Here is a 22,462-nt window from a genome sequence, read left to right as displayed (position 1 = left end):
CTCCTCACCAAGCTTAATGAACTATAATGAAAGGAAATTAATGAACTTTCCCCCCATTTGCCAAAAGAAAGAGCAGCTGGACCCAATATGAATCGAGTATGATTAAGAACATCATAACCACCACTCAAAATAAAAGAGTGATACACCTAAACAGCCCACAGCAGTTTCTTATCATTAGAACCACTCAGCTAGCTCTGCTTTAATTGCCACTGAAAGACGCACAGAAAGGATTTTTCTACCTTTTCCATTTAAGACCAAGGACAGAAGTACATAAGCACAGACACACACAGGGACTCAGCAGAGCATGCAGACAGGCGCACACAAAGAGCACCTCAGTGCCACCACACAGGGCAGCGTGACCGTGGGAGGACAGGCATTACCTGACAGCAGACACAGGGTCTGGGGACTGCCAGGGCTGTGCCACCCCACACACCAGCAATGCTCACTCCTGGCATCATTCCCCACATCCCCTTGGGCAAGTGCAGGGATTGCAGCCACAGCCCCTCCCAGGGCTGTCACAGCAGCACACTGCTGACACTCTGTCAGTGGAAGCCCTCTCATACTTCTGCCCCAAGCACATACCCCAGGTCACACTGCACTGAGCCTCTGGCTCAGCTTATGGCAGCCACGTGGCAGCAGCTGAACTGAGAGAACTGCAGGGAAATGTATGAAAGCAAACCACACCATAGAACAGCACAGCAGCCTCAATCCTGCTGCAAAGGAGCTGTACAGATACTGGGGTGCAACACTTCACCAGCAGAACTGTGGGCAGGGGGAAGTCACCAGATGCTCTGCAGCACAGGGAATCTTCAACTCCCAGCACAAGACACCTGTGCTCAGAACACACTGCCCACAGTGCTGCACAAGGATGCATCAGCAAGGCTGATTGTGAGGCACAGCTGTTGCCATGCTCCACGATGTAGCTCTCAGACACTGCAACATGCTTTGCCCTGAACTTACATCTGCCCAATTACTCATCAAAAAACAGCAATCCAACTCTAAATTAACATTTTGTCTACTGCATTCTTACTTGATTCATCAGAAAAAAATCCACACTAAAACCACAGATCCACAGATTAAGTTAATCGGGGGGAGGAGGAATAAGGCTCACAGTTTGGTTGTGAGACTGAGGCAATGCCCAACTCAGCTCTGGCAATGGAGTAAGACTGGATTTGGCCCAAGAGCTTCTAGTGAAGACCAAATCTGTTCTGGAGAGAAGAAAATTGGGGAATTCTTTCCTTTCTTGTGGATGAGAAGTATTTTAGAAGGACCTTTTACTCCCATTGTTGGCCTTCACTCAGTGGAAAGGGTTCCCCACCTTGGCTCCTAGAAGCCCAGTGTGCAATGGAAGTGATACTCTGAAGTCTTTGCTGCAGACAATGCTCACAATGTGGACACAGCCAGAGTTCGTATGTGGCTGTTATAGCCCCGAGTTCTTTTTAGACATGAGTTTGAATCCATCATCCAGAATAGACCTCCGGTTCCGTCTCAGCTTCCTTTGCCTCTGGAGGTGGATGACGACTCCCAGGAGGAAGGCAGCAACCAGGAGGAGGACCAATCCTGTAATGGCTAGAATAATGACTGCAGCTTCTACTTGCCCTAGAGGCAACTTAGCTCCAAAAAGCCTGACCTTCTGGGAGTCATCTTCATCCTCAGGCTGTGCCCCTGAGAGGGGAAAAAAAAAAAAAAAAAAAAAAAAAAGTTGTATTATTTCCCACTCTCATTAGCACTGAAAGGTTCAGAATCCTTCTGGAAAAAGAGCAAAAGAATGACCCAACACAGTCAAAGCAAGCTAAAGCAGACCCAGTCCCCATGAACCCAACAGACCCACACCACTCAGGTCAGAAATTTGAGAATAAAAGGTTCCTTCCCTACTCCACTCCACCCCACAAACCCAGCATGTCTCAAGCTATCCCAGCCCTATCAGCTAATCACTGCTAAGCCACTCATGAGGAAGGCAGTTGGGGGTTGTGTGAAGCAGCAGTGGCTGAGCTAGGAGAAAAGAACTGAGATGAGAACACCTGGACTGGGGCTCCTGCGAGGTCCCCACTCTGCTCCAGGCTGCCCCCGTGTGTGGCTTCTGCTGCTGTAATGCACTTCTCAGCCTCACCAGCAGTGAGTCACTTCACATCTTGAGCTCTTACACTTCTATAGTGAAACAGCAGAAATCCCCTGAGAAAGGCAGCTATTGGCACAGACAGCAACCCGCAGTCAAGGTTCTTACTTCATGAACATACATAGGCTGATGCCCAAGTAAATGCAGAACAAGTTATTTAAGTATTGTCACACTGTCGCTGTCAAAACTACATTTCCTACTTTTCTTCACAGCCATTCTGATTGAGAAAAACATTGTTGAGAAGACAGCAGAATTGTCAGTACCAAGACTGAAGCTTTGCAGATAGATGGTTGTATTTTCTGCCAATTGAAGCTCTGAAACCAGCTCAGCTGCATTTACTGAAAGCAGCTGAGAAATACAGGAGTAGTTGTAAAGAGATGGAAAAGAAGAAGGGAAGAACGCACCACCATCAGCTCTTCCAAGTGTTACCTCCAGAGAACTGGAAAAAAAGTCATCTACTACTTTCCTTTTCCCTCATTCTGCTCAACCATCTACTTCTTAAAAAACCTTAAAGAATGACAGCACATGCTTAGTCTTTTTCTCTGTGGGTAAAACAGACCAGAAAGAAGTTGTGCTTGGTGGTGCACCCACTATGACTAGCTGGAGGGACTTAATCTGAACATTCCCTCAACCATACAGGCACTGACAGTCCAAAAAGGGAAAAAAAACTAATCTATGATCCCTGTGAGTTTCATTTGAAAGGAATCAGAAAAATCACAGCATCCTCTTTTACAACCCTTTGAATCTCTGCTTGTATGATAAATTCATATGCAGAAGTAGGGTATGAGGCCACTGAGTTTTTTGACTTAAAAAGGTCAAACAAGCCAAAGCATCTTAACTTTTTTTTTTTTTTTTATCATCAGAGCACAGATGTGTAAGAAACAGATCAGCTAACTTACCTGGAACTTCTCTATTACCCATCAGTAGCCAAACATCAGGCTAATGCTGCCCAGTCTGGCTGAGGAGGCTGTATACAGTCTTCGTGCTCCTCCCTTCTCCCCTCATTCTAGCACAAATCTAGGTCTCCATACTGACAGGAGATCTCTAATTCTTTGCCACACACACACACACACACCTTAGCAGTGCAAGCCATACATTACCTTCATCGTAGTTCAAAACCACAGGCACTGGCTCTGAAAGGAAACAAGAAGTGGGTGACAAAGTGTGGGCTGAACAAATTGAGTCCAGAACAGACCTGACTTCTGACCAGTAATATCCTTATCAACAACAATTGCTCACTGATGGCTGAACTTTGCTTCCCAAACTCAAACTAAAATAAATGTCATAATAATACCCTACGCAAAGTAAACTCCAAAAGCAATTTATTACCTCCAGCTGCAAGTATTACTATTTTCAAAGGGAATGTCTTAATGGCAATTATATGCTCAATTAACTAGCTGTTTATAGTACAAAAGAGTTGCTAAGTGTGATGCAAACAGAATTCAGCAGCATTAATAGAAAATGCTGTTATACGTCTGATGGTAGTAAGTAGTGATTATTTCTGACCTTGTCTGGGCAAGACTTGGAAGAGTATCTCCATGCCAGCATGAATATGATCAGACACATGGCAGTGAAGCAGCCACGTCCCAGGGTTCCCAGCCAGCATCTCTACCATTTCAAAGGTCCCAGGAAAGAGATCCACAACATCTGCTCTGTAGCTTTTGCCACTCTGTGAAGGAGAAGGGAGACTTGCATGCAGTGCTCTGTGCATCTCTAAAATTGTCAGCTTTACTGGAGACCACTTCAGTGTGACTACAGTTTATCAAAGCTCTACAGAACATTTCAAATAACAGCTCCAGAGCTGTAACTGAGAAAGCAAATAATGCCTGAACTAAAGCAACATTAGCTAGGCATATCAGCTATAAACAGAGGTTCAACCTATCAAGTCTGGGCGCATAATATCACATTGTGCACTGTTCCTGTAAAACCATTCAAGAAGTTCAAGTCAGTCATGCAAATGCAATGACATCAGTGGTCATTTTATTATCAGCAGGACCTTCTTACCTTGTATATGAAGGTCTCAGCATGAAAATGGACTGTGTGGACATCAATCTCCTGTCCCATTCCCAGCAGGTACCAGTTCACCCACTCTCCTTCAAACATGGTCAGCCCAGGCAAGTTTGCATAGAGCCTCCCATTGATTGCTAGGCAGTGAATAACATACAGGGGAAAAAAAAAAGCTATTATTGAAATGGTAAAAACGCTGAATCACCTCAAAGGAAGAAAGCGCAGGACAAGTTAGATGTTTTAAAGCTCATCCAGGAACCAGTGCATCAGTATTTCACATCTTCCATACAACACTGTCCCAAAACGTTTGGCAGTCTCTCTATAGACACGCTACATACTCGTTCTGTTAGATACAGAAGACACAGCTTGCACCTAAAGCCACACTGTAATTCACCCCAAATAATCTATAAAAATTACTTGCAGAAAACCCAGAGTCTGGCTCAAAACAAGGGAAATGCACAACTCGAACATTTACTTGCTGAATGACAACAGGCAATTTCTGCCAACAGGAACCCTGTCATTCTATGTGTCTTATGCTGCCTGCACACACTGTGTGCTAATCATCAAGGGAAAAAAGGAAATCACTACGTGGTGGGACCTCATTTCATAATTGGCATAGCAAGATGGAATAATGCTTTGACTGCAAATGCAGAAAAGAAACCAAAACAACGGGTGAGCAGGTTAATGTTCACAGGGCAACAGCCATGATCAGATGACAATGGAAGAAAAATACTGGAAGAGACCTGATCTAAAAACAAGACCTCCCATGTTTTACTCCCATATCTGCCAAGGGTACTTTGGGCAGCCCAAAGCAAGCATTCAGCTTTGGTGTGTTGCTTTACTAATTATAACATTGGTCTGACAACTGTAACTGAACAGACATTGGTATTTGGAGATTCCTTATATTACCTCTATAAAATAGGCAGTAATAATAGCACACAGCACAACTCTGTTGTTCTCATCGCTGCAGCTGCCTAGGGGCTGGTATTGCTGAGAATACTTTAGGTGGAAAAACAGATACAGTATGTAAGGAACTGTAAATAACACAAGATTTTAGAGGAGGTTTGTTAGTTCTGCTATAGGATGGTTTCTTCATAATCAACTAAACTGTATCTGTGTATTGCTGTCTATATATTGCTGTCACACAACCTGGTCAACTCATTTGAAATATAACATTCTAATGGTCCCAAGATGACTAGAATGAAAACAATCTGACATCTCATTTCACATCTAATATTTCCTGTCCAGAGTCACTCAGGCACACTAGATATTGAACTCTCCAGCCCATATCTTGCTATTTCTCCTGAGGAAGACAGTCATAATGATTAGTCTTCATTGGAAATCAAAGATCTGTGGCATATGTCCTACATTACTGAGAACAACCGAGAGTTTAATCGAGAGTTTAACTTCGTTTGTGCCACCGTTGAAGGGAAAGGGTGAGGGAAATCACCAGAAGTCAGGCTCTTGTTTTCTGGGCTTTTTTGACTGCTGATAGTGGTGAGAGTCATTAATAACCCTGCACAGATAGCGACAGCTGGGTGCCGAAGAGCCCAGCCAGCATTACCGTGCATTTTGTTGCTTTCCACAAACTTCTCATCCAACAGGTCAATATCCTTGTGACTTCCACTGCTGTAACGTTGCACGTTCTCCTCTAAGTACCAGGACATATTTTCATCAAAAACCAGGAACAGGAGAGCAAACTCCCTCTTCACATCCTTCCTGATCCCATCAGCTTGCAGTGTCCCTTTCCTGCAGACCTTCAGGGGTCCGATCAGACCGCTGTACACATCCTAATCCAAAGGAAGGGAAAAAATCTGAGCTCTTCCCCCTTCACAACTGCTCCCTGCATCACACCCCACTTACACTGTGCTGCTGTGTATGAACTCTCATTGGTAGCAATCAAGGAGCAGAGCACAAGGACAGAGACTACACAAGCTCTTATGAATGCAAATCAAAGTCAAGTGTGAATGGTATCAAAATAACCCCCCCTCTAAGACTGCAAAAACATCCAGAACTTGAAAGGAAAAGTCCATTATCTCCAGGTTCAATGTGATGCGTTACTGCAGTATCATTCAGGTCATTTTCCCTATGAAATCAGTGCTATGACAGCAGATCTCAGCAAAGCTCAGAATTTCCCTATTTTATCTCTGTTCTAAATTTGAACAATTTCTGCCTTCCTGAATTAAACTTTTCACCAGCTGAAGCGAGAACTCACTGGGAGATGTCCCCACATCCTGCAAATAACTGAGGGAAGGTTAATTTCAGCACGACATGGAATTCTTTCCTGTAGGTTTGCATTAGGAAAATAGTGACAAACACCAGGGCAGATTTAGAGGATCCCCTCTCCCAAGAGAATGATAGATATGCCAACTAGGTGGTTTTTCTGCCCTTCACCTGGGCCAACTCCTAAAACATACTCAAGTTGCATTGTTTCCTAGATAGGACAAAAATTGGTCTGATCTTGTTTTTTAGTTCTAACTTCTTGTATTTTACCTTCACAGGGTCTACCATGGAGTAGTAAACCCAAGGGACACAGGCTGAATCATCCGGCCCTGGACCAGACCTCTCAGGAATTTCCCATTGGTAGGTCACTATGTCACCTGAGGACAGAAGCACCATTAGCACCACTGCGATAAAGGGAGTCCCCAACTTTGAGTGGCAGCAAAGCAGAACAAAAACAAAAGACCACTTTGTCTCAGAATTACAACCCACTGTTGGACGTTGCATCACTCACAGGTGCTGAAAGAAGGATGGAAGCTCCCCTCTCACAAACAAAGCAGAGGGGTGACAAGAGATGCACACTAACTGGAATTGGCACAACTCAGTCTTATCTACCATATTTAAGACTAGACCAGAGCAAGGGAATTCTGCCCCTCTTCAGCACCTGTGATGTTTGGAACAATCTTTCACCTCTTTGAAGTTTATTTATGATGCTCAAATTCCTTTTTAAAGCTAATATTTTTGCTTATTAGCAATACATCTCAGAAAGACAGGGTCCAACTTAAAGCCTGCTTGTTGCAGAGACAACCTTCCGATGAGCATACTCTTGAAGGAGACCAAAAATCACATAAATGGACACCTGGACCATGAACAAAATTTCAGTCAGCATCCTGGAAAGCAGCTGTGCACATTACAACAAAGACAGATCATGAAGAAAAACAGGGGCCATCAGGCCAGGGCTACCAGAGCTGAGAACAGTGATCAGCCTTCTTCTCACAGACCATGCTCGGTGTGGGGGACAAGGCTATACAGAAAAAATGTGCTGCATTTACCCCAAAGTCAGAGCAGAAACACAAGAACTCCCCTGGGCTGCCCATATAAGTGACAGCCAAAAGACACAGTGAACCTGAAAGATCAGTTTTTGTTCTGTTCCAGTCCTCTATGAGAAGAAAACTAGTACATCTAAGCCTATTTAAAGGAACAATCTAGCTGTAGGCTAAAATTAGTTTCCTAACTTAGTGCAGGAATAAGGCTGGAGGACACTGACTTACCAGGATGTGCTACTTGTGGCTGTCCTGCCTGCCTTTCCAGCACCCCATGGGCATGAATGGAGTAGGGTCGTGAAGCATTGTTCTTGAATACAACATTGAGAATCTCTCCCACTTCTGCCCACAGAAAAGGACCTGAAAATAGTAGTAATGTACTCTAAGACCAGCAAGAACTGTAGTATCTTCTAAGATTATCCCCCACTTTTCTCATTCTTTTCTCCCCAGAAATACTCCCTTGTAATACATATGATGCTCCCGTGACTCATCACTACCATAACTCTACCACCAGAAGCTAGCACTGGAGAACAGTCCCAGTTCAAGAAAATGTGAGTTTCACAACGAGGGAAATGAAGGCTATTACACATTTTAGCTGTAGCCTATCAACTAAACCTTAATTTCTGAATATACACCAAATTTTACAACTTTTTTTATCTGATGCTTTTGGTTTCAAAAAAATTGGTGATACTCAATATGGACTGCCAGCATCACAGATCAGAACTGCAGTCTATTTCAAATGGTCTCAACTTTTCTGCCCTGCCACCACTTGCAGTCCCGGGTTCATTAAAGGAATGTCTCCACAGACCTTTACAACACCGCAGTGTTTCTGCATTTTGCAAAGCCTGTGTGCTATTACTCCCCCCCTCCAAAAACCTTTCATACCTACAGATTTTCACTCACATCTCTGACTGCTCTACAGAAGACAGATTGTTCCATAGAGAAATGCTTTGCTTCAGGCATGGAAGAAAACTGGCAGCAAACATAGGCCTGAGAACCCAGTTCTCTACTACGAGGCTGTACTCAGGACCCTCTTTACTGCTTTATCCAAAGCTGGCAGATCTGGACACTCGGGATTTCTCCTTGCTGGCATACACAGCACACACCTGAGTATGCAGGGGGCCTTCAGATTACAACCCTTAGCCCAAGCACCACCTGTATGAATGGAATACTCTGCACATTTCCTTACCTAGTATCCCCAGATGTTCGTCACCATTTACCCTAGCTTTAGGGGTCTGGAAAGTCCCATCTGTGTACTCCCTGTAAACTGCTTTCTTGTACCTGGAGCCAATCAGTCCATCCTTATTGCTCAAAAATATATCGGCGTAGCTGAGAAGTGCAAAACAAGTGCTGTGTTACTCAAATGCTCACAAGGCACAGGCAGTGAGCCCGTGGTACGGGGCTCAGCAGCTGGCAGGTTCCCAGAGTCCCATTTCAGCTGCAAAGGCTGGCAGCAACACCTGGGCTACATCACCAGCCCCTGCAGCACTGGGTATAGCCACAGCACCACGCAACACGCAGCCAAGACATCCAACAGATGTGACTCAGGTCTGTTGAACAACCTTGCCCAGGGCTTCCCCAGCTCAGGCTGTACCTCTCAGCAGAGTGGTTGTGCCGCTCTCTCTCCCAGCTCCGGTCTGGCGCGTAGTCCCACTCCACCTCCTCTGCCACTATGTAGTACGTGCGCACCGCTCTGTACGGGAGAGCGGGAGGCAGAGCCCTCCTGTTGCAATTGGAAACCGAGTACTGCTCCCTCATTCCAGCCTGGTAATGATTGCTCGTCTGGCAGTAGATCTCAAAAGTCCCTGCGGGAGGCGGCACAAACAGGACATCAGCTGCTTCAAAGATGCCAGGAAGCAGTGCTTCCCACAGTGTGTGACATCGGCACGCGTGCTGAGCAGATATGGGTGCTTGTTTAGGGAGCTTGGCTGCCATAGGCCAAGATTAAAAAGAGCTGACGGAGAAACCAATCAGGAATGACAAAGTCCCACACAAAAATTACCTCAGCAGGCCATCCTGCACAAAGCAAGCAGCTTATTAGACATGAAGAAGCCAAGGAAGTGACAACTATGCTACCACTGCTGGTTAAGCAAGAGATCTAGCCTGCAAAAGCTGAAGGGGAGGAGACAAGAAGCATCTGAGGCATGATGGCGAGGTAGCACTGTGTGCCTAACTCCCAAACTGGGAAGACACAGGTCTGTTATTGTGAACCTCTGCACACCACAACTCTGCTTCATTCTGAATGGTACGGCTGCGTGTTTCTATGGATTACAGGCAGCAAAGTGCATCAGAGCTACTATTGCAAATACTAAATAGGAAGTGGCAGCTTAGAGAATCAATCTGGGATGATGGGACAAGATTCTGTATCTCCCATTCTTCTCCAGAATCAGGTGCAAAGACAAGAGCTTTGGGCTTGCGAATAGGTCTGAACAAGGTGCAATGCACAGCTCAGCCTGTAATATGCAAGAGTTCACACGGCTAATGAACCAGCCACAGTAACAACCTGTTACAACCAGAGACATATCCTAATGCTGGGTTAAGTGTGCAGACTCTTACCCTTGTTGTCAGGTTGCATAAAGGCAGTAGCAAACGTATGGGGGAACAGGTTGGCTGAATCTTTCCGCATCCCATTCATCTGCAGAGTGTTTCCCTGAAACACAGCTCCATGTACATCTGCTTCACTGCCCAATCCCAGAAGGTGCCAGGACACATTGTCTCCTTCACACATATCCAGCCCAGGCAAGTTACCAAACATATATCCATTGATGGCTGCAAAGGAGAAAACAATTCACTCTCTGGTAGATATCAGCCAGGAGATTTATTCTGTGCATCTATCTGGATAGGGTGAGCATCCCACTGGAAAAGCATCTTCCTCTTAATTCACCCGTGAACACACTCAGGACAGACTTCCCAAGACAGCAGTGCTTCTCGGCCCACATCCCACCCGCTCTCTGGCCTCGCCTGATTTCAGCCCAGCACAACACACAGCCACTCCAGGTTCCCAGCTCAGACTTTGGGTGAGCACCAAGCAGTGTTTGGCAGATTCACTCCTGCTGCCCACAGAACAGCATCAGGCCATACCATGCATCCTGTTCGATTCCTCAAAGCCATCATCCTTTTTCAGAGAAGTCTCTTCCATCCTCAAATAGTACTTTATGTTTGCACTTAAATACCAGCTGAGGTTCTCATCAAACACACTGAAGAGAAGGTAAAATTCTTTGTCGATACCTTTCTAAGATACAATCACAATGACAGCTGTTAATTTTTTAAAATGTCCCCATTCACTACCCTTACAGATCAAACTGTTTTGTTTGTCTCTTATTTCCCCCTTCTCCTGTAACTTGGCTCACTGAGGGCAGGGCTGTGCTTTGCTCATTTTGAGCGTTTCAGTTCTGCTCTATAAGCAGCACCACTCTCAGGTTTGCCCTGGTATGCCACGTGAGCAAAGCGATCAAAATCAGGAGAGGAGCACGACAACACTGCCTCCTTCCCCACCACGCTTACATTTACACGTAGGCCAGAGAACATGGCTTATAATCACAACCCACCCCTCCTTTCTCCTACCACAGGTCTTAGTTTGGGAATTTTGTATTGCCTTAAAGCCTTAAAAATGTTAACTCTCCTAAGAGATGCACTGCACAGGATGGCGTTTCCCCATTAACAGAACATTGCCAGTACTGTCCAGATGCTTACTTTGGTATCTGTTTCCTTAGCTGTACAAAGGAAAACACCCTAGACAGGGCTAAGCATTTTGCAGTCTGCGGCACGTAGGTATGTGTGAGGAATGGCTGTGCATCTTTCCCAATTAACAGGTTACTTAATATCATGGAGCTGGAATTGCTGCCCCAGATGGTTCTTCCAATCATACATCTCCAGATAAGTCCACCTGTTCTGTTTATTGCCTCTCAATGCTGAAAAGCTCTTATCATTACCACAGTTCCTTCACACAGCACACTTCATACACTCGTGATCCTCTCTGCTCAACCTGCTCACCAGTGCAGAAACGTGAATCTTCCAATCTATTCAGAACTCTCCGTTTAGCTACACCCTGCCACCAGTGAAAGCAGACTCCCCCAGGAAGGCTTAGCAGCAGCAGTGTCCAGATCTTTCAGCCACTCCCTGATCTAAACTGCCAGACAGGTAAGGTGACACCAGGCTGTTTTTCTGCTGCCCACCATTTCTCACAACACAAGTCTGTTAACATCTTGCACTTCCCCAGGTTGGTTTACTGCCTTCCCCAGGCTTACTGCATTGAGTTATCCCTGACTGAAATTTCCAATTCCAGCAGGAAAAATCCTTTTTACCTGTTTGTTGTTGTCATCCAAAGTGCCCGGCTTGCAGATGACCAGAGGGCCTACCAAGCCTGAGCTGGTATCTCTGATTGGGTCCACAGCAGAGCTGTACATCCAGCTCAGGCAGGGAGGGTCGCTGGATGTTGGCCCAACATGCTTCGGTATAGTCCAAGCATATGTAAAATTGTGCAGAGGTGGAACAGACACCCCATTTCGGGACACACCTTCAAAAACAGATGGGCATGGTTATTTTTAAAGTCTGTACAAACCCAGTTGCATCCTCTCACCAGTTACACTTTCATGCACATCACATCTGAGGTATAACATAAAGTGTTCAGAAAGTGCACTCAGCTGCTCTCACAATCCCCTTCCAGGTATCAAGGCAGAGATGGGCATGCTGACAGCAAATAAGTGGACACCACTACATCTAGGACATGTGTGGAAGTACATGGGCTACCTAAGCTGGAATGCAGCGGGCACATTCCTCTGCTCAGTAGGTCTCAAGCAGTCAGAAACAGCCTGAGGTTTAGTTTTACCATTTCTCAGGTGAAAATGGTACCTTTGGAACCATGCTACCTCAGGCATCCTCCCTGGGCATAAGATCTGCAGAAAGACTCCTTCACTTCTCCCTCAGACAGACCCAGAGAACCAGGCAGAGTGCCACCCAGCTCCTAAGCACATTCAGTCCTTCCTGGCTGCAGGAACTTCCAACACAGACGAGGCACAGGCTATGGAGCTCTACCACCAGGAAGAGTATTGAATTAATAAAAATAAATGAGCCACAAACCATCATGGTACAGCATCCCTTCCCATGCCTTCCCATAGGACACTCCGTGAGGCTGGATGCTGAATGGCCAGGAGGCTTTGTTAGCAAATGTCACCAGGATGGTGTCACCAACTTCGGCTTTTATTACAGGACCTACACGAACAGCAGAGAAAGCATGTCAAAACAGAGCAAATCCCAGGACAACCAGGTGAACAAAGGCAGCGCCACCTTTGATCCAAGGCGGATAGGAACAGACTGGGAACAGAGGGGAGGGGGATGAGTTTGAATGAGTCTGAGCAGCTCCCCCTGTGGATGATGCTTATCTGACCTTCATCTTTTGTTTCTTCCCTATTTATTTTAGGGAAAAATATCCACAATTCCTATGAAGGCATACACAAGATTACCCTCTGTCACTTCTCTCCCCATGGCTACTGCTGGTAACAACATCCCTTGTTCTCTCCCCACAGATCTGTGTTTTATTCCATGTGCTCATTCCTCCCATGGCCTCTCCCAGTACCGCTATCACTAACTTCTGCTCTCATTAGTCTACACTAATGCAGGAAATTGGACCATGCTCCCACTGCGTACCTCACAGCCTTCGCATGACTCATTTGCCCTTGCAGACTCCCTATATTCTTATTTTGCTTCACCTCTCATACTTGCTGTATAATCAATTAATATAAAGATGTTATTATTGTGAAATAAACCAGAGAGTTTGGCTAAGCAAATAATAACAGAAAGAGAATAGATAGAATGCTTACACGTGTCCTAGGCTCACTGCAAAACTCCAGAGGAAGGATCTCCAGCAGGGATCCTTCCCCCTGGCAGTCAGCCCTTAAATGGCTCTGGGAGAGGCACAGCCAGGCTCCATCCCTTCCGGCAGCACAGGAGAATTGCCTTCACCTGTGCTCCAGGGCTGACTCAGTGCTCACCTCAGGTGGTCAATCAGAGCTTCAGGCTGTGATTCAGCAGCTCCCATTCACCTGGGTATCATGGAGAGCACAGAAGCAGAAGCTTTTTGTGAGCACCCTGGTGATACTCAATGGACCCACAGGTTCATCCAGTTACAAACACTATACTGTCACAAATACTATAACATGCTTCTCCAGTCCTTACTGCTGACCTCCAAAGAGTGCTCTGGCAGGAAGGCAATTCCCTACATTCTACATTAAAACACCTTACCACACTGAGAAACAAGGGCACTCCTTACATAAGCCCATCATTCATGCTAGCACCAAAAGAGGTTTGTATTGCTAGATGATTCCTACCAAGTATCCCAAGGTGTTTCTCTTCTTCAGACTGCTGTTTTTCCTCACGGAAGCTCTCATCAGTGTATTCCACATACTTCACCTTCCAATAGACTCCTCCAATTCGGTAGAGGCTACGCTTGAAAAACTGCTCAGCAGGGCTAAAAATGCAAGACACAGATAACGTGTCATTTTTATGAAAAATCAAAAATAAATAACAGCTGTAAAGATTTTCCTCTCCTGTCACATCTTCAGTAATACACAGACGTAACCTGCCATGCAGGAGAGGCAGTTTGGTTACAGGGACCAGTCACAGCTTTCAGTTCTAAGGTCTGCAAGAGTCACTGCAGGGCTTTGGGTAAATCATTAAATTCTCTGCACTTCTACTTCTCCCTCCAGCAGCTTCCTAGGGAAGGGAATGGAGAGAGAAGCATGTCTTTGTTTCAGTTTGCCAAAGTCTGAAAGGGAAACCACTCAACCAACCACTATCAAAGCCATCTGACAACTAGAATGGAAGGATGTCAAGAGGTCACTAGATTTGATTTCTGAGAAACTCCTTGCTGCAGCAGGGCTACATTGAAGCATATCTGCAGGCTAGCTCTGCCACCCTGTGTCTGCTGCAAGACCTGTTTGCTTAATAGCTCATCAGATCTCTACATTTCTTCTTAGGTCAGACACAAGCAGCAATGAAGTGTAGAGACAAAAGCAGCAGCTCACATCCTACACAAACTGGGACTCTTGGAGCTTATAGGTAAGGCTACGAAACAAAACAGCACACTTCCATGTGAAGTCCCCTGAGATACCCAGTACTGCATTCAGTGCAGCCCAGCTATAGCAGCTGATATTTCTAGATGGGCCACTCCATGCAAACTGCAGGCACACGGCTTGCTAAGGAATAAACCCCATATTATCTTAACCAACCTCCCCCAGCAGACTGGAGACCTCCAACTACAGCTGAAAGGCCATCAGCTTACCTGCCCACCTCACTCAGCTGTTTCCCACTGCTGCGGTCACGTCCTGAAGGCCCATAGTCCCACTGCAGCTCCTTTGCAGCTATGTAGTACTTCCGAGTTCTGCCCTGCAGGGCGGGCTCCGGAGCTTGCCGAGAACACGGCCGGACTTCATAGATGGCAGCCATCCCAGCTGCCCACAACAGGTGGAGGACACATCAGCTTAACGTTACACCTCTCAGCCACTGAACAGAGCACCTTTCTACCAGAAACTGGATTCTCCTCCTCTGCTGTCCCAAAAGGTACATGCCTGAGGTGATTGGGTTGTTCCCACAGAAAGGAGCTTCTTTCTGCTGGTGAGCAGAGCTCCTTACACTTAAACTCTGGATGCTTCGTGATTATGGACAGACAGCAAACAGAGCCTTCTTCTGATGTATCACACCAGGAATTCTTAAAGGAACTAGCACTTTTAGGGCACTGTCTCATCTCAGCTTTCAGCTGTGTCAAATTTATCATTCACCAGCAATTGATGTAGAACATCACACCACTCCCAGTTAAGTTTGACCTACATATTAGCAGCCAATTGACCCTACTTCATGCAAGACAAAGAATCACCCATTTAACTATGGACATTTCTAGTGGGAATGCTGCCCAAGACACTGCCCCTCATCACACTGTACATCACAAGACACGTGATGAGGACAATGATGGACACTGGGTGAAAAAAGGGAAGCCACAGAGTGCAGAACAGATTCCAGCCTCTGTCTTACCTTGTATGTGATCATTGAGCTGACAGCTCAGTAGCCATCTCCCAGGGTTACCAGGGATCATGTCTGCTGTAACAAAAGTGGCTGGGAAGAGGCTGGCCACATCTGTCCTATGGTCTCGAATGCTGAGTGTTTCTCCATGGAAGTAGGCTGTATGAATGTCAATTTCATTGCCCATGCCAAAGAGGTGCCATGCAACATGATCCCCAGCACACATTGTCAGTGCAGGGAGATTCCCAAACACATAACCATTGATAGCTGAAAAGGCAAGCAAGTTAAAATCAGAAGTTAGAAAAAGGGCCAGCAGAGCTTCTACCTACAGGTCACAGCGGACATGTTTGAAGGGGGAACCAACCTTCCTCTTCTTCTTTTGGAGAGCTTGGCTCTACAACTCATTTCATAACACAAACCATTTTTCAGAATCTCCAAACAACTCAGAGACTCACTCAAGCCAAAGAATAAAACAAAATACTTTCTTTTTCCTGGAGCTGCTGCAGTTTGTGATAGTTTGCCTATCACCTGATCTCAGAGCCTTCTATACCCCTTTTCCTCTCTACCCACAGCCTGAAATATAACAGCGGAAAGCGCATTTCAAGATATCAGAGCACTGACCCATCCAGAGCATCTGGGCAAAGGCGGTGGCTTTACAGAATTGACTCACCATGCATTTTGTTGCTCTCTTGGAATTCCTCATCTTCTTTGTCTACAGATCCTGGATCAGTGCAGAATGATGCAATGTTCTCATCCAAGTACCAGCTTAGGTTCTCATCCACCACGCTGAACATAAGGAAGAAGTCAACATCCACATCCTGCCGCCTTTGAGAAGTGCCTGTCAGTATTCCTAGGGGGAAAGAAAAGAATGAATACCCATTCATGCAGAACAGCAGACACTGGTTTTAAAGGCTTAAAGAACCAATGAAAGAACAACAGCTTATCACACAAATTACAGATGGATGCTTCCTCCACCATTCTGGCACACTGCAGAGCTTCAGCAATCTCATACACTTCTGATATAACCCTGCAAGCTCAGTCCCACACTGCTCTAGCTCTGCATGGCTGAACTAGAACTCTTTCAATGTTCTGAGTGCTGAAATCAATCAGTATCTCTATTTTTAAAATATACAAACTAGGTCTCATGCAAAATTCCTTCTCTTAAAATGAATTCAAATAGCCCTGTCAATCAACAAACCTACAAACTCATCTACCTGGCCACAACAGGATAAAGGCAATTCAATGACTGCAACCCAACCAGAACACAGGTGCTGTCATCTCCAGTCACGTCACATTTTCCCTACAAAACTGGGAGCTGCCCACTGGAGCATCCTTTCATCCTGCTTCTATTCAAGTCACCACAAAAATCTTCACTACCAGAAACCTTCTTACCTTCCTTGCACGTTACCAATGGCCCAATTAATCCAGATGCAATGTCTTTTGGTGCATCAACGTGAGAGTGATAGATCCAGGTCAAGCAGTTCGGATCATCAGCTGTTGGGCTGTGATCTTCAGGGACAGTCCAAGTGTAGGTGTAACTCCCTCCTGGGAAGACAGCATCATCCTTCTTCTGATCCTGGGGGGACATATCGGGATACAGGGATCCTAGAACAATTGAGCAATCAACATCCATTCAAGAAGAGCAGAAATACTCATACACATAGCCTTATAATGAGCCTCTCACACTCAGATAGCTGCATACAAGTAGAGGATAGCATCTTTCAAAGCAAGATTCAGCAACTCAAGGTTGAAGCAGCAATTAAACATCACTCTCTCAAAAAGAAACCAAGGCAAAGAACCACTGTAAGGCAACTTGCCCAACAAACAGGTTAACAGAGTCAGAAAGGTTATTCTCATTCTCCCTACCACTGCTTTGCCTTCAACAACACCATGTGCCAGTCAGCCTTCCTACAAGTCTCTAGGGTTCGCTTGAAATCGCAGCTCCTTGGCCTCATACTTCATTCTTAGGAACACTCCAAATAATTACTGTAACTCTTCTCCTGTGCCACTCTCCCAGAAGCAAGTTTTAGAGATTCTATGAAAATCAGGAAATCTGGACTGCGTACTGCAATGCCCAGGTCAGAAGACTGCTCCCAGATCCATGAAGGTAAGTCAAGTCACAATGCTGGATTAGTACAGACCAAAGTGCAGCTGCTTCCCAGCAACACAGCTCTGGGCTAACCAAGTCTAGGGTTTTTTTTTTTTTTTTTTTTTTTTTACAGACACTTCTCAGTGCATACTCTTCAGTTTCCCAACCAGAAAAATCCATCTCTTTTATGGCAGTGGTTCATTTACCTTCAGAGTCCTTCTCGTAGAAGACACCGTGAGGATGGATTGTATACGGCCGACTAGCAAAGTTTTTCAAGTGTACTTTAATGGTATCTCCCACTTCTGCTCGGATGATGGGCCCAAGGAACCCCAGCCACGCCGGTTTGGGAATCTCAGCAGTGTAGGTAGAGTCTGTGTATTGCTTATAGACAGATTTCTTGTAAGTACCTCCTATCCTGTCCTTGCCAGGCTGGAGGAACACTGAGGCCCTTCTGTTAAATTCAGAAGAGAGGAAGACACTGTGAGTCACACATTACACAAAACAGAATGTAACACTGGAGAAAGCTGCGTGTCACTGCTGCTCCCAGGTAAGACCCAAAGCTTTCAGCATCACAGAAACCTCCCATGCTCTACCTTAACACATCCATACCCAGCAGCTGCGACGGGAACACAGCACCATACAGGCAGCATAGCCAACAGCATCATCTGCTACACAAAATTCAGCAGAGGACACTGGGCAGCTAATGGCTTTGTGAGTCCAGAAACTACTACAGGTACATGTAGGGGCAAACTCCTGCTGACACACAGCCATGGCCTCGTCCTGAATTCATCATAGAAGGACACAGACCGCATCTCGAACTTTGCAAACTGTGGGGTGTGAAGGATGGCACTTCTCCAGCAGTCACAGAAAAGGGACACAGGGAAGAACAAAGCCCTTCCCTCTCCTCCATCAGCCTTTATTGTGTTTTGGAAACACATCTCAATGCCTTTGTAGGGTTTGTTGCTGGCTCAACAAACAAGGTTAAAAATACTAATAATCTCACAGCTCTCCAGCTGAGATATGCAGCCTGAAGGGTGCTTTTCAACTCATTTTTTGCCATTTACTTGCAGAATGACAGTCAAGTATGGCAGGTATACACCCAGCACATTACAGCTTCCAGAGGTGCCAAAGTTCAAGACATGAGTATATTTGCTCTTCATGACTATTTCTTAGTAGATAAAGAGATGAGTCATGGCCCAGATATGAACAACACAGGCGGAGATGAGCGCTCGGGTTACTTTCCCCACCCCCTTAGGACTGAGCAATGCTCACTGCTCTGAAATGGGCAAAGCCAGCGCTCATCTCCAGAAGACAGACAGCAGAGGTCAAAAGAGTAAACGCTGCCTTTGTCATTCATAGCTGTGGAGGGCTGGGCTCCAGCTATACAGTCTAAAGCTCATGTTTGAGAAGCCATCCCTCTAGCTAGTATCAAAGTATATGGGTAATTCAGACTTCTCTGCAACCTTTCTCCACATAGCCCATCCCTTTCAAACTAAAGAATTCTACTGTTTTACCACATCTGCCATTCTCCTACCAGTTCTTATTGCTAGCAGTTTCACTTCTGCAATCATTGCACACAGGAGCGCTGTTAGCTAACTGTTCGCAGTGACAGCTTTAGAAGAGTTTAACAGCTCCTCATTTCATTTCTTCTCTTCACGTACTCCAAGAGAAAGTGAACAATAAATACTGCATTTGTTATCACTGTGGGTACCAATGAAAATACCTGTGTCACTTGATTCAGCCTGACCTTGGGGGCTTCTTTTCTGCAAACAAACTGAGCCTATTTGGCATCTCCAGAGAGAGGCGACTCGTGCTGAACTGACAGCCCTTGCTTTTCCTCTGCCCTCCTCCTATTCCTGCTGGATTTCTGAAAGATGTAGAAACCGCTGGGTGCTATTTGTTATGGCACACAGCACTGAGCGACTGGGCAGGCCAACAAATAATTTGTCATAGAAAAAGGACTAAAACAAATGCCTTCAGAAATTTGTGGAAAGCTACAAAAAACAAAAGTTTGTTATGCTGAAAACTGGGAACAAACTGTTTTTGTAGTGACTCAAAGGGATTACTGCACTTTCCAGATTTACTTCTCTCACAAAAACAGAACATTTTCCAAACAACCCCAAGATTTCACTAAGCGAGTTCCATCACCTGCAAGGCTTGAAGTCTCAATTAACAAAAACAAGCCAGCCCCATGGACTCATTTCCATGGAAGTGAAAAGTTGTCATGCTTCAGGATACCTACATCACCAACTGGAAGTAGGAAATGCAAACCCCAGGGCAGAGCATTACACAATCTGCTCTATTATAGTGTTTTCACTTCCCTCCAATGTAGCTGGCACTGGTCACTGGATGCTTCATTAAATTGACCATTCGCTTCCTCACAGGAACAGCTTTATCGTAAGAACACAGAAACAAGTTAACCATTAAGCTCATAAAGGCCACACAGCTGATCCTATCTCCTGCTTGCTTAGATGACCCAGAATACTTGCACAAAATTACTCAGGTAGCACAAGACTCAGTTCTTACAGAACTAAACGTACAGGCTACGTGCGATGCTTTGGTTGCTCATCACATTCATTCCTGTTGGAGCATAATTCCAGTCCACCTCATGGATCCCCAGGTAATAGACTCGGGTGACGCCTCCAGCAAACAGGGGCGATGGCCAACAGATGCAAAGCAGCAACAGCCAGAACAACCGCATTGTGGTGTGAGCAGAACGCTCTTCTGGAGGATATGTCTGCGGGCAGGAAAAAAAAAAAAAGAAAGGAAAAGGAAGCAGAATCTGACCACATAACTGTACCCTAAATTAGTTGGTTTGATGACACCGCACATCGAGCCAACATCCTTTGAGAGTGTGAAGTCAGGTAGAAGCCCTACGGGGATCATTACCTGAATACCCACCAGGGTGAGGAATAAAGGAAATCCTCATGCTGCACAACAAGGGCACAGATTTGCCTTGATAATCAGCACACACAGCTCCACACCATGCTTTCCTAATCACAGTTTAACTCACTGCTTTGTCAGTAGCAATTCCAAATATTTTGTTTAATAGTGCTGAGAAAATGCTGCTATAATTGGCAACCCCTTCACTAAGAGGAAGATGAGGTGAACAGAGCTGTTTGCAGCAGAGGCACCCACAGTGTTATGCTGCATGACACAAAGCAGGGGCTGAACCTGCCACAGGCACCAGAACTTCAAGAGACATTTTTCACCAACATTTTCACCAATGTCCCAAATAATCATAAAGGACCGCATAAAAGGCAGAAGAAAAGAATCCTGAGCAAATAACACTAAAGTACTGTTAGCACAATCCTTCTCTGCTCTACTAAGCCCCCGAGAAAAACAATTCCACCACCAAGAAGCATTTCAAATTCTAACTACCCTCAAGGATGCTCTTAAGGAATGGTTCCCTGCCACCCTTGGGTATGTCTGGATTAGCAGCACAAGGCTGGTTCCCTTCAATTGGTCCCAGTAATACTTCCCCATGATCTATATCATGAAGCAAGGAGTTTGCTCATAAACACTGCACTCAGCATCAAGTTCAGTGTGAGGCACCAGGAACACTCTGGGGGACTCAAGGAGAGCAGCAGGAATTATGTGAAAGCATTCCCAATATTCTATCTTACCTGTCTGAAAGAGAAACTGATGGAGCATGAGAGCGCAGAATTACACAGAGGATATAAAAATAGATATGAAATAAAGTGGATGAGAAATTAAACACAAACGCACACAAAAACGTTTAAGAAAGATCTCATGCAGAGATATAACAGGGTTATGTGCAGCCTATAAAGAAACTGGCAGCTAAAATACAGACCCAGTTCTTGAGATACATAAAAGCAACTTCGAAAAAGTTCAAAGAGAGAAACCAAGGACACAAGTAAAGAAAAATGCAACAAAGGAGCGACGCCATCGGTTTTCGTAAACTTCAAGAAGGCGACGGCGGCAAAACACTACGCAAACACAGACGGGTTTTGTCTACGATACAAGGATGGCTGTTATCGTTCAGCCGCCCTCCGCTGGGAGCTCCAACACAACGCGCAGCCCCGGCCCGCTCAGCCCCGCGCCTCTGCCTCCAGCTGCGCTGCCGGCGGCCATAGAACTGCGCTGCCCAGAGTTCTTTCTGTGTTGAAATAAGACTTGATTAAGAATAAACGCAAGTTTCGCGCGGGTCATCCCTGAACCTTTTTGTTTAGATAGCAGAGTTTTCCCAAGAGTTAGTATTCTTAATTAATAAAACAGGAATCGTAACCGAATAATTCAAGTTAATCGACTCGCTAATCAAATGCCACTAATCAGACGAATTCACCCGACGGAACCCGGGTTTCTCAATAGAGAAAAAACGCGACGCCCAACGGGAAGGGGAGGGAGAGCACACGCGGGCAGAGCCGCTTCGTTGCTTACTGTGCGGAGGGTCGGCCGTCAGCAGAGGAACATCTCCGTCCGCGGCGGCGGCACGAAGGGAGCGGCCCAGCGAGCACCGCGGGGCGAAGTCCACCCGGCTAGGGGCGCCACCCGCAGGTGGGGCGGGGCCCGGAATGCCCCCGCACCGACCGAGGGGAGCGGGTCCGCCCGACACGGACTCCGCAGACGGGCACTCGCGCGTTTCTCAGGAGGGCTGCAGCCGCCCGCGCCGCATCCCGAGCAGCGACGACCCGGCGGCCACAGCTCGACACGCGCACCACCGTACCGAGCCGCACCTGTTCTAGAGCCGCCCCGCTCGTATCCGAGCACGGGCCCACACCTGCCCGTCGCAAGTAGAGCCGGAGCGCGGCCGAACCTACCTGGGAACGCGGCTCCGCCCACCACTTCTCTCCCGCGGGACGCGCCGAGTTCGCCGCTGCTGCCGCGCGGTCCCTTTAAAGGCGCGCGGTGAAGTCACGGGGCCGCGCGCCGCGCTCCCCTGAGAGCAAAACAAGAGGCACGCGCCGGCAAGGGGCGGGGCGAGGCGGGCGGGGCGGGACCTGGATGCGAGCG

The 22,462-nt window shown here is 46.3% G+C and overlaps 1 protein-coding gene across 2 annotated transcripts; it reads right to left on the bottom strand.

The window, feature by feature from the left end:
• Positions 1-1,003: 1,003 nt before the first annotated feature.
• On the bottom strand, positions 1,004-22,370 carry HEPH (hephaestin). Of its 2 annotated transcripts, none has more exons than XM_042824908.1 (21): positions 22,270-22,370; positions 20,029-20,225; positions 17,695-17,939; positions 16,792-17,004; positions 16,070-16,249; positions 15,412-15,666; positions 14,666-14,834; positions 13,713-13,852; positions 12,466-12,597; positions 11,691-11,902; positions 10,468-10,618; positions 9,943-10,155; positions 8,981-9,191; positions 8,576-8,715; positions 7,615-7,746; positions 6,617-6,723; positions 5,688-5,913; positions 4,121-4,260; positions 3,623-3,785; positions 3,217-3,249; positions 1,004-1,665 (listed from the first exon to the last, which is right to left on the bottom strand). In XM_042824908.1, the coding sequence occupies exons 2-21, from the start codon at positions 20,187-20,189 to the stop codon at positions 1,421-1,423; spliced, it is 3,468 nt and encodes a 1,155-aa protein (XP_042680842.1). In that variant the 5' UTR covers positions 20,190-20,225; positions 22,270-22,370; the 3' UTR covers positions 1,004-1,420. The 2 variants fall into 2 exon arrangements, with proteins under 2 accessions (XP_042680842.1, XP_042680841.1); XM_042824907.1 differs by lacking the exon at positions 22,270-22,370 and adding an exon at positions 21,890-21,978.
• Between the last annotated feature and the right edge of the window lie 92 nt (positions 22,371-22,462).

This window comes from Centrocercus urophasianus, unplaced genomic scaffold (assembly GCF_019232065.1).
Source record: "Centrocercus urophasianus isolate 14NV4802_14NV808 unplaced genomic scaffold, USGS_Curo_1.0 seq_24, whole genome shotgun sequence".
In the NCBI taxonomy this organism is placed as follows: Eukaryota; Metazoa; Chordata; class Aves; order Galliformes; family Phasianidae; genus Centrocercus; species Centrocercus urophasianus.
Note: the sequence above shows the minus strand (reverse complement) of the source record. Positions and strands in the feature narration are given on the sequence as shown.

Coding starts and splice junctions, on each gene's coding strand:
- HEPH (XM_042824908.1), bottom strand. CDS start 20,189: ATGCGGTTGTTCTGGCTGTTGCTGCTTTGCATCTGTTGGCCATCGCCC. Junction 17,940..20,028: donor CAAAGCATCGCACGTAGCCT/GTACGTTTAGTT, acceptor TGAATTTAACAG/AAGGGCCTCAGTGTTCCTCC. Junction 15,667..16,069: donor AGAGAGCAACAAAATGCATG/GTGAGTCAATTC, acceptor TTGCCTTTTCAG/CTATCAATGGTTATGTGTTT.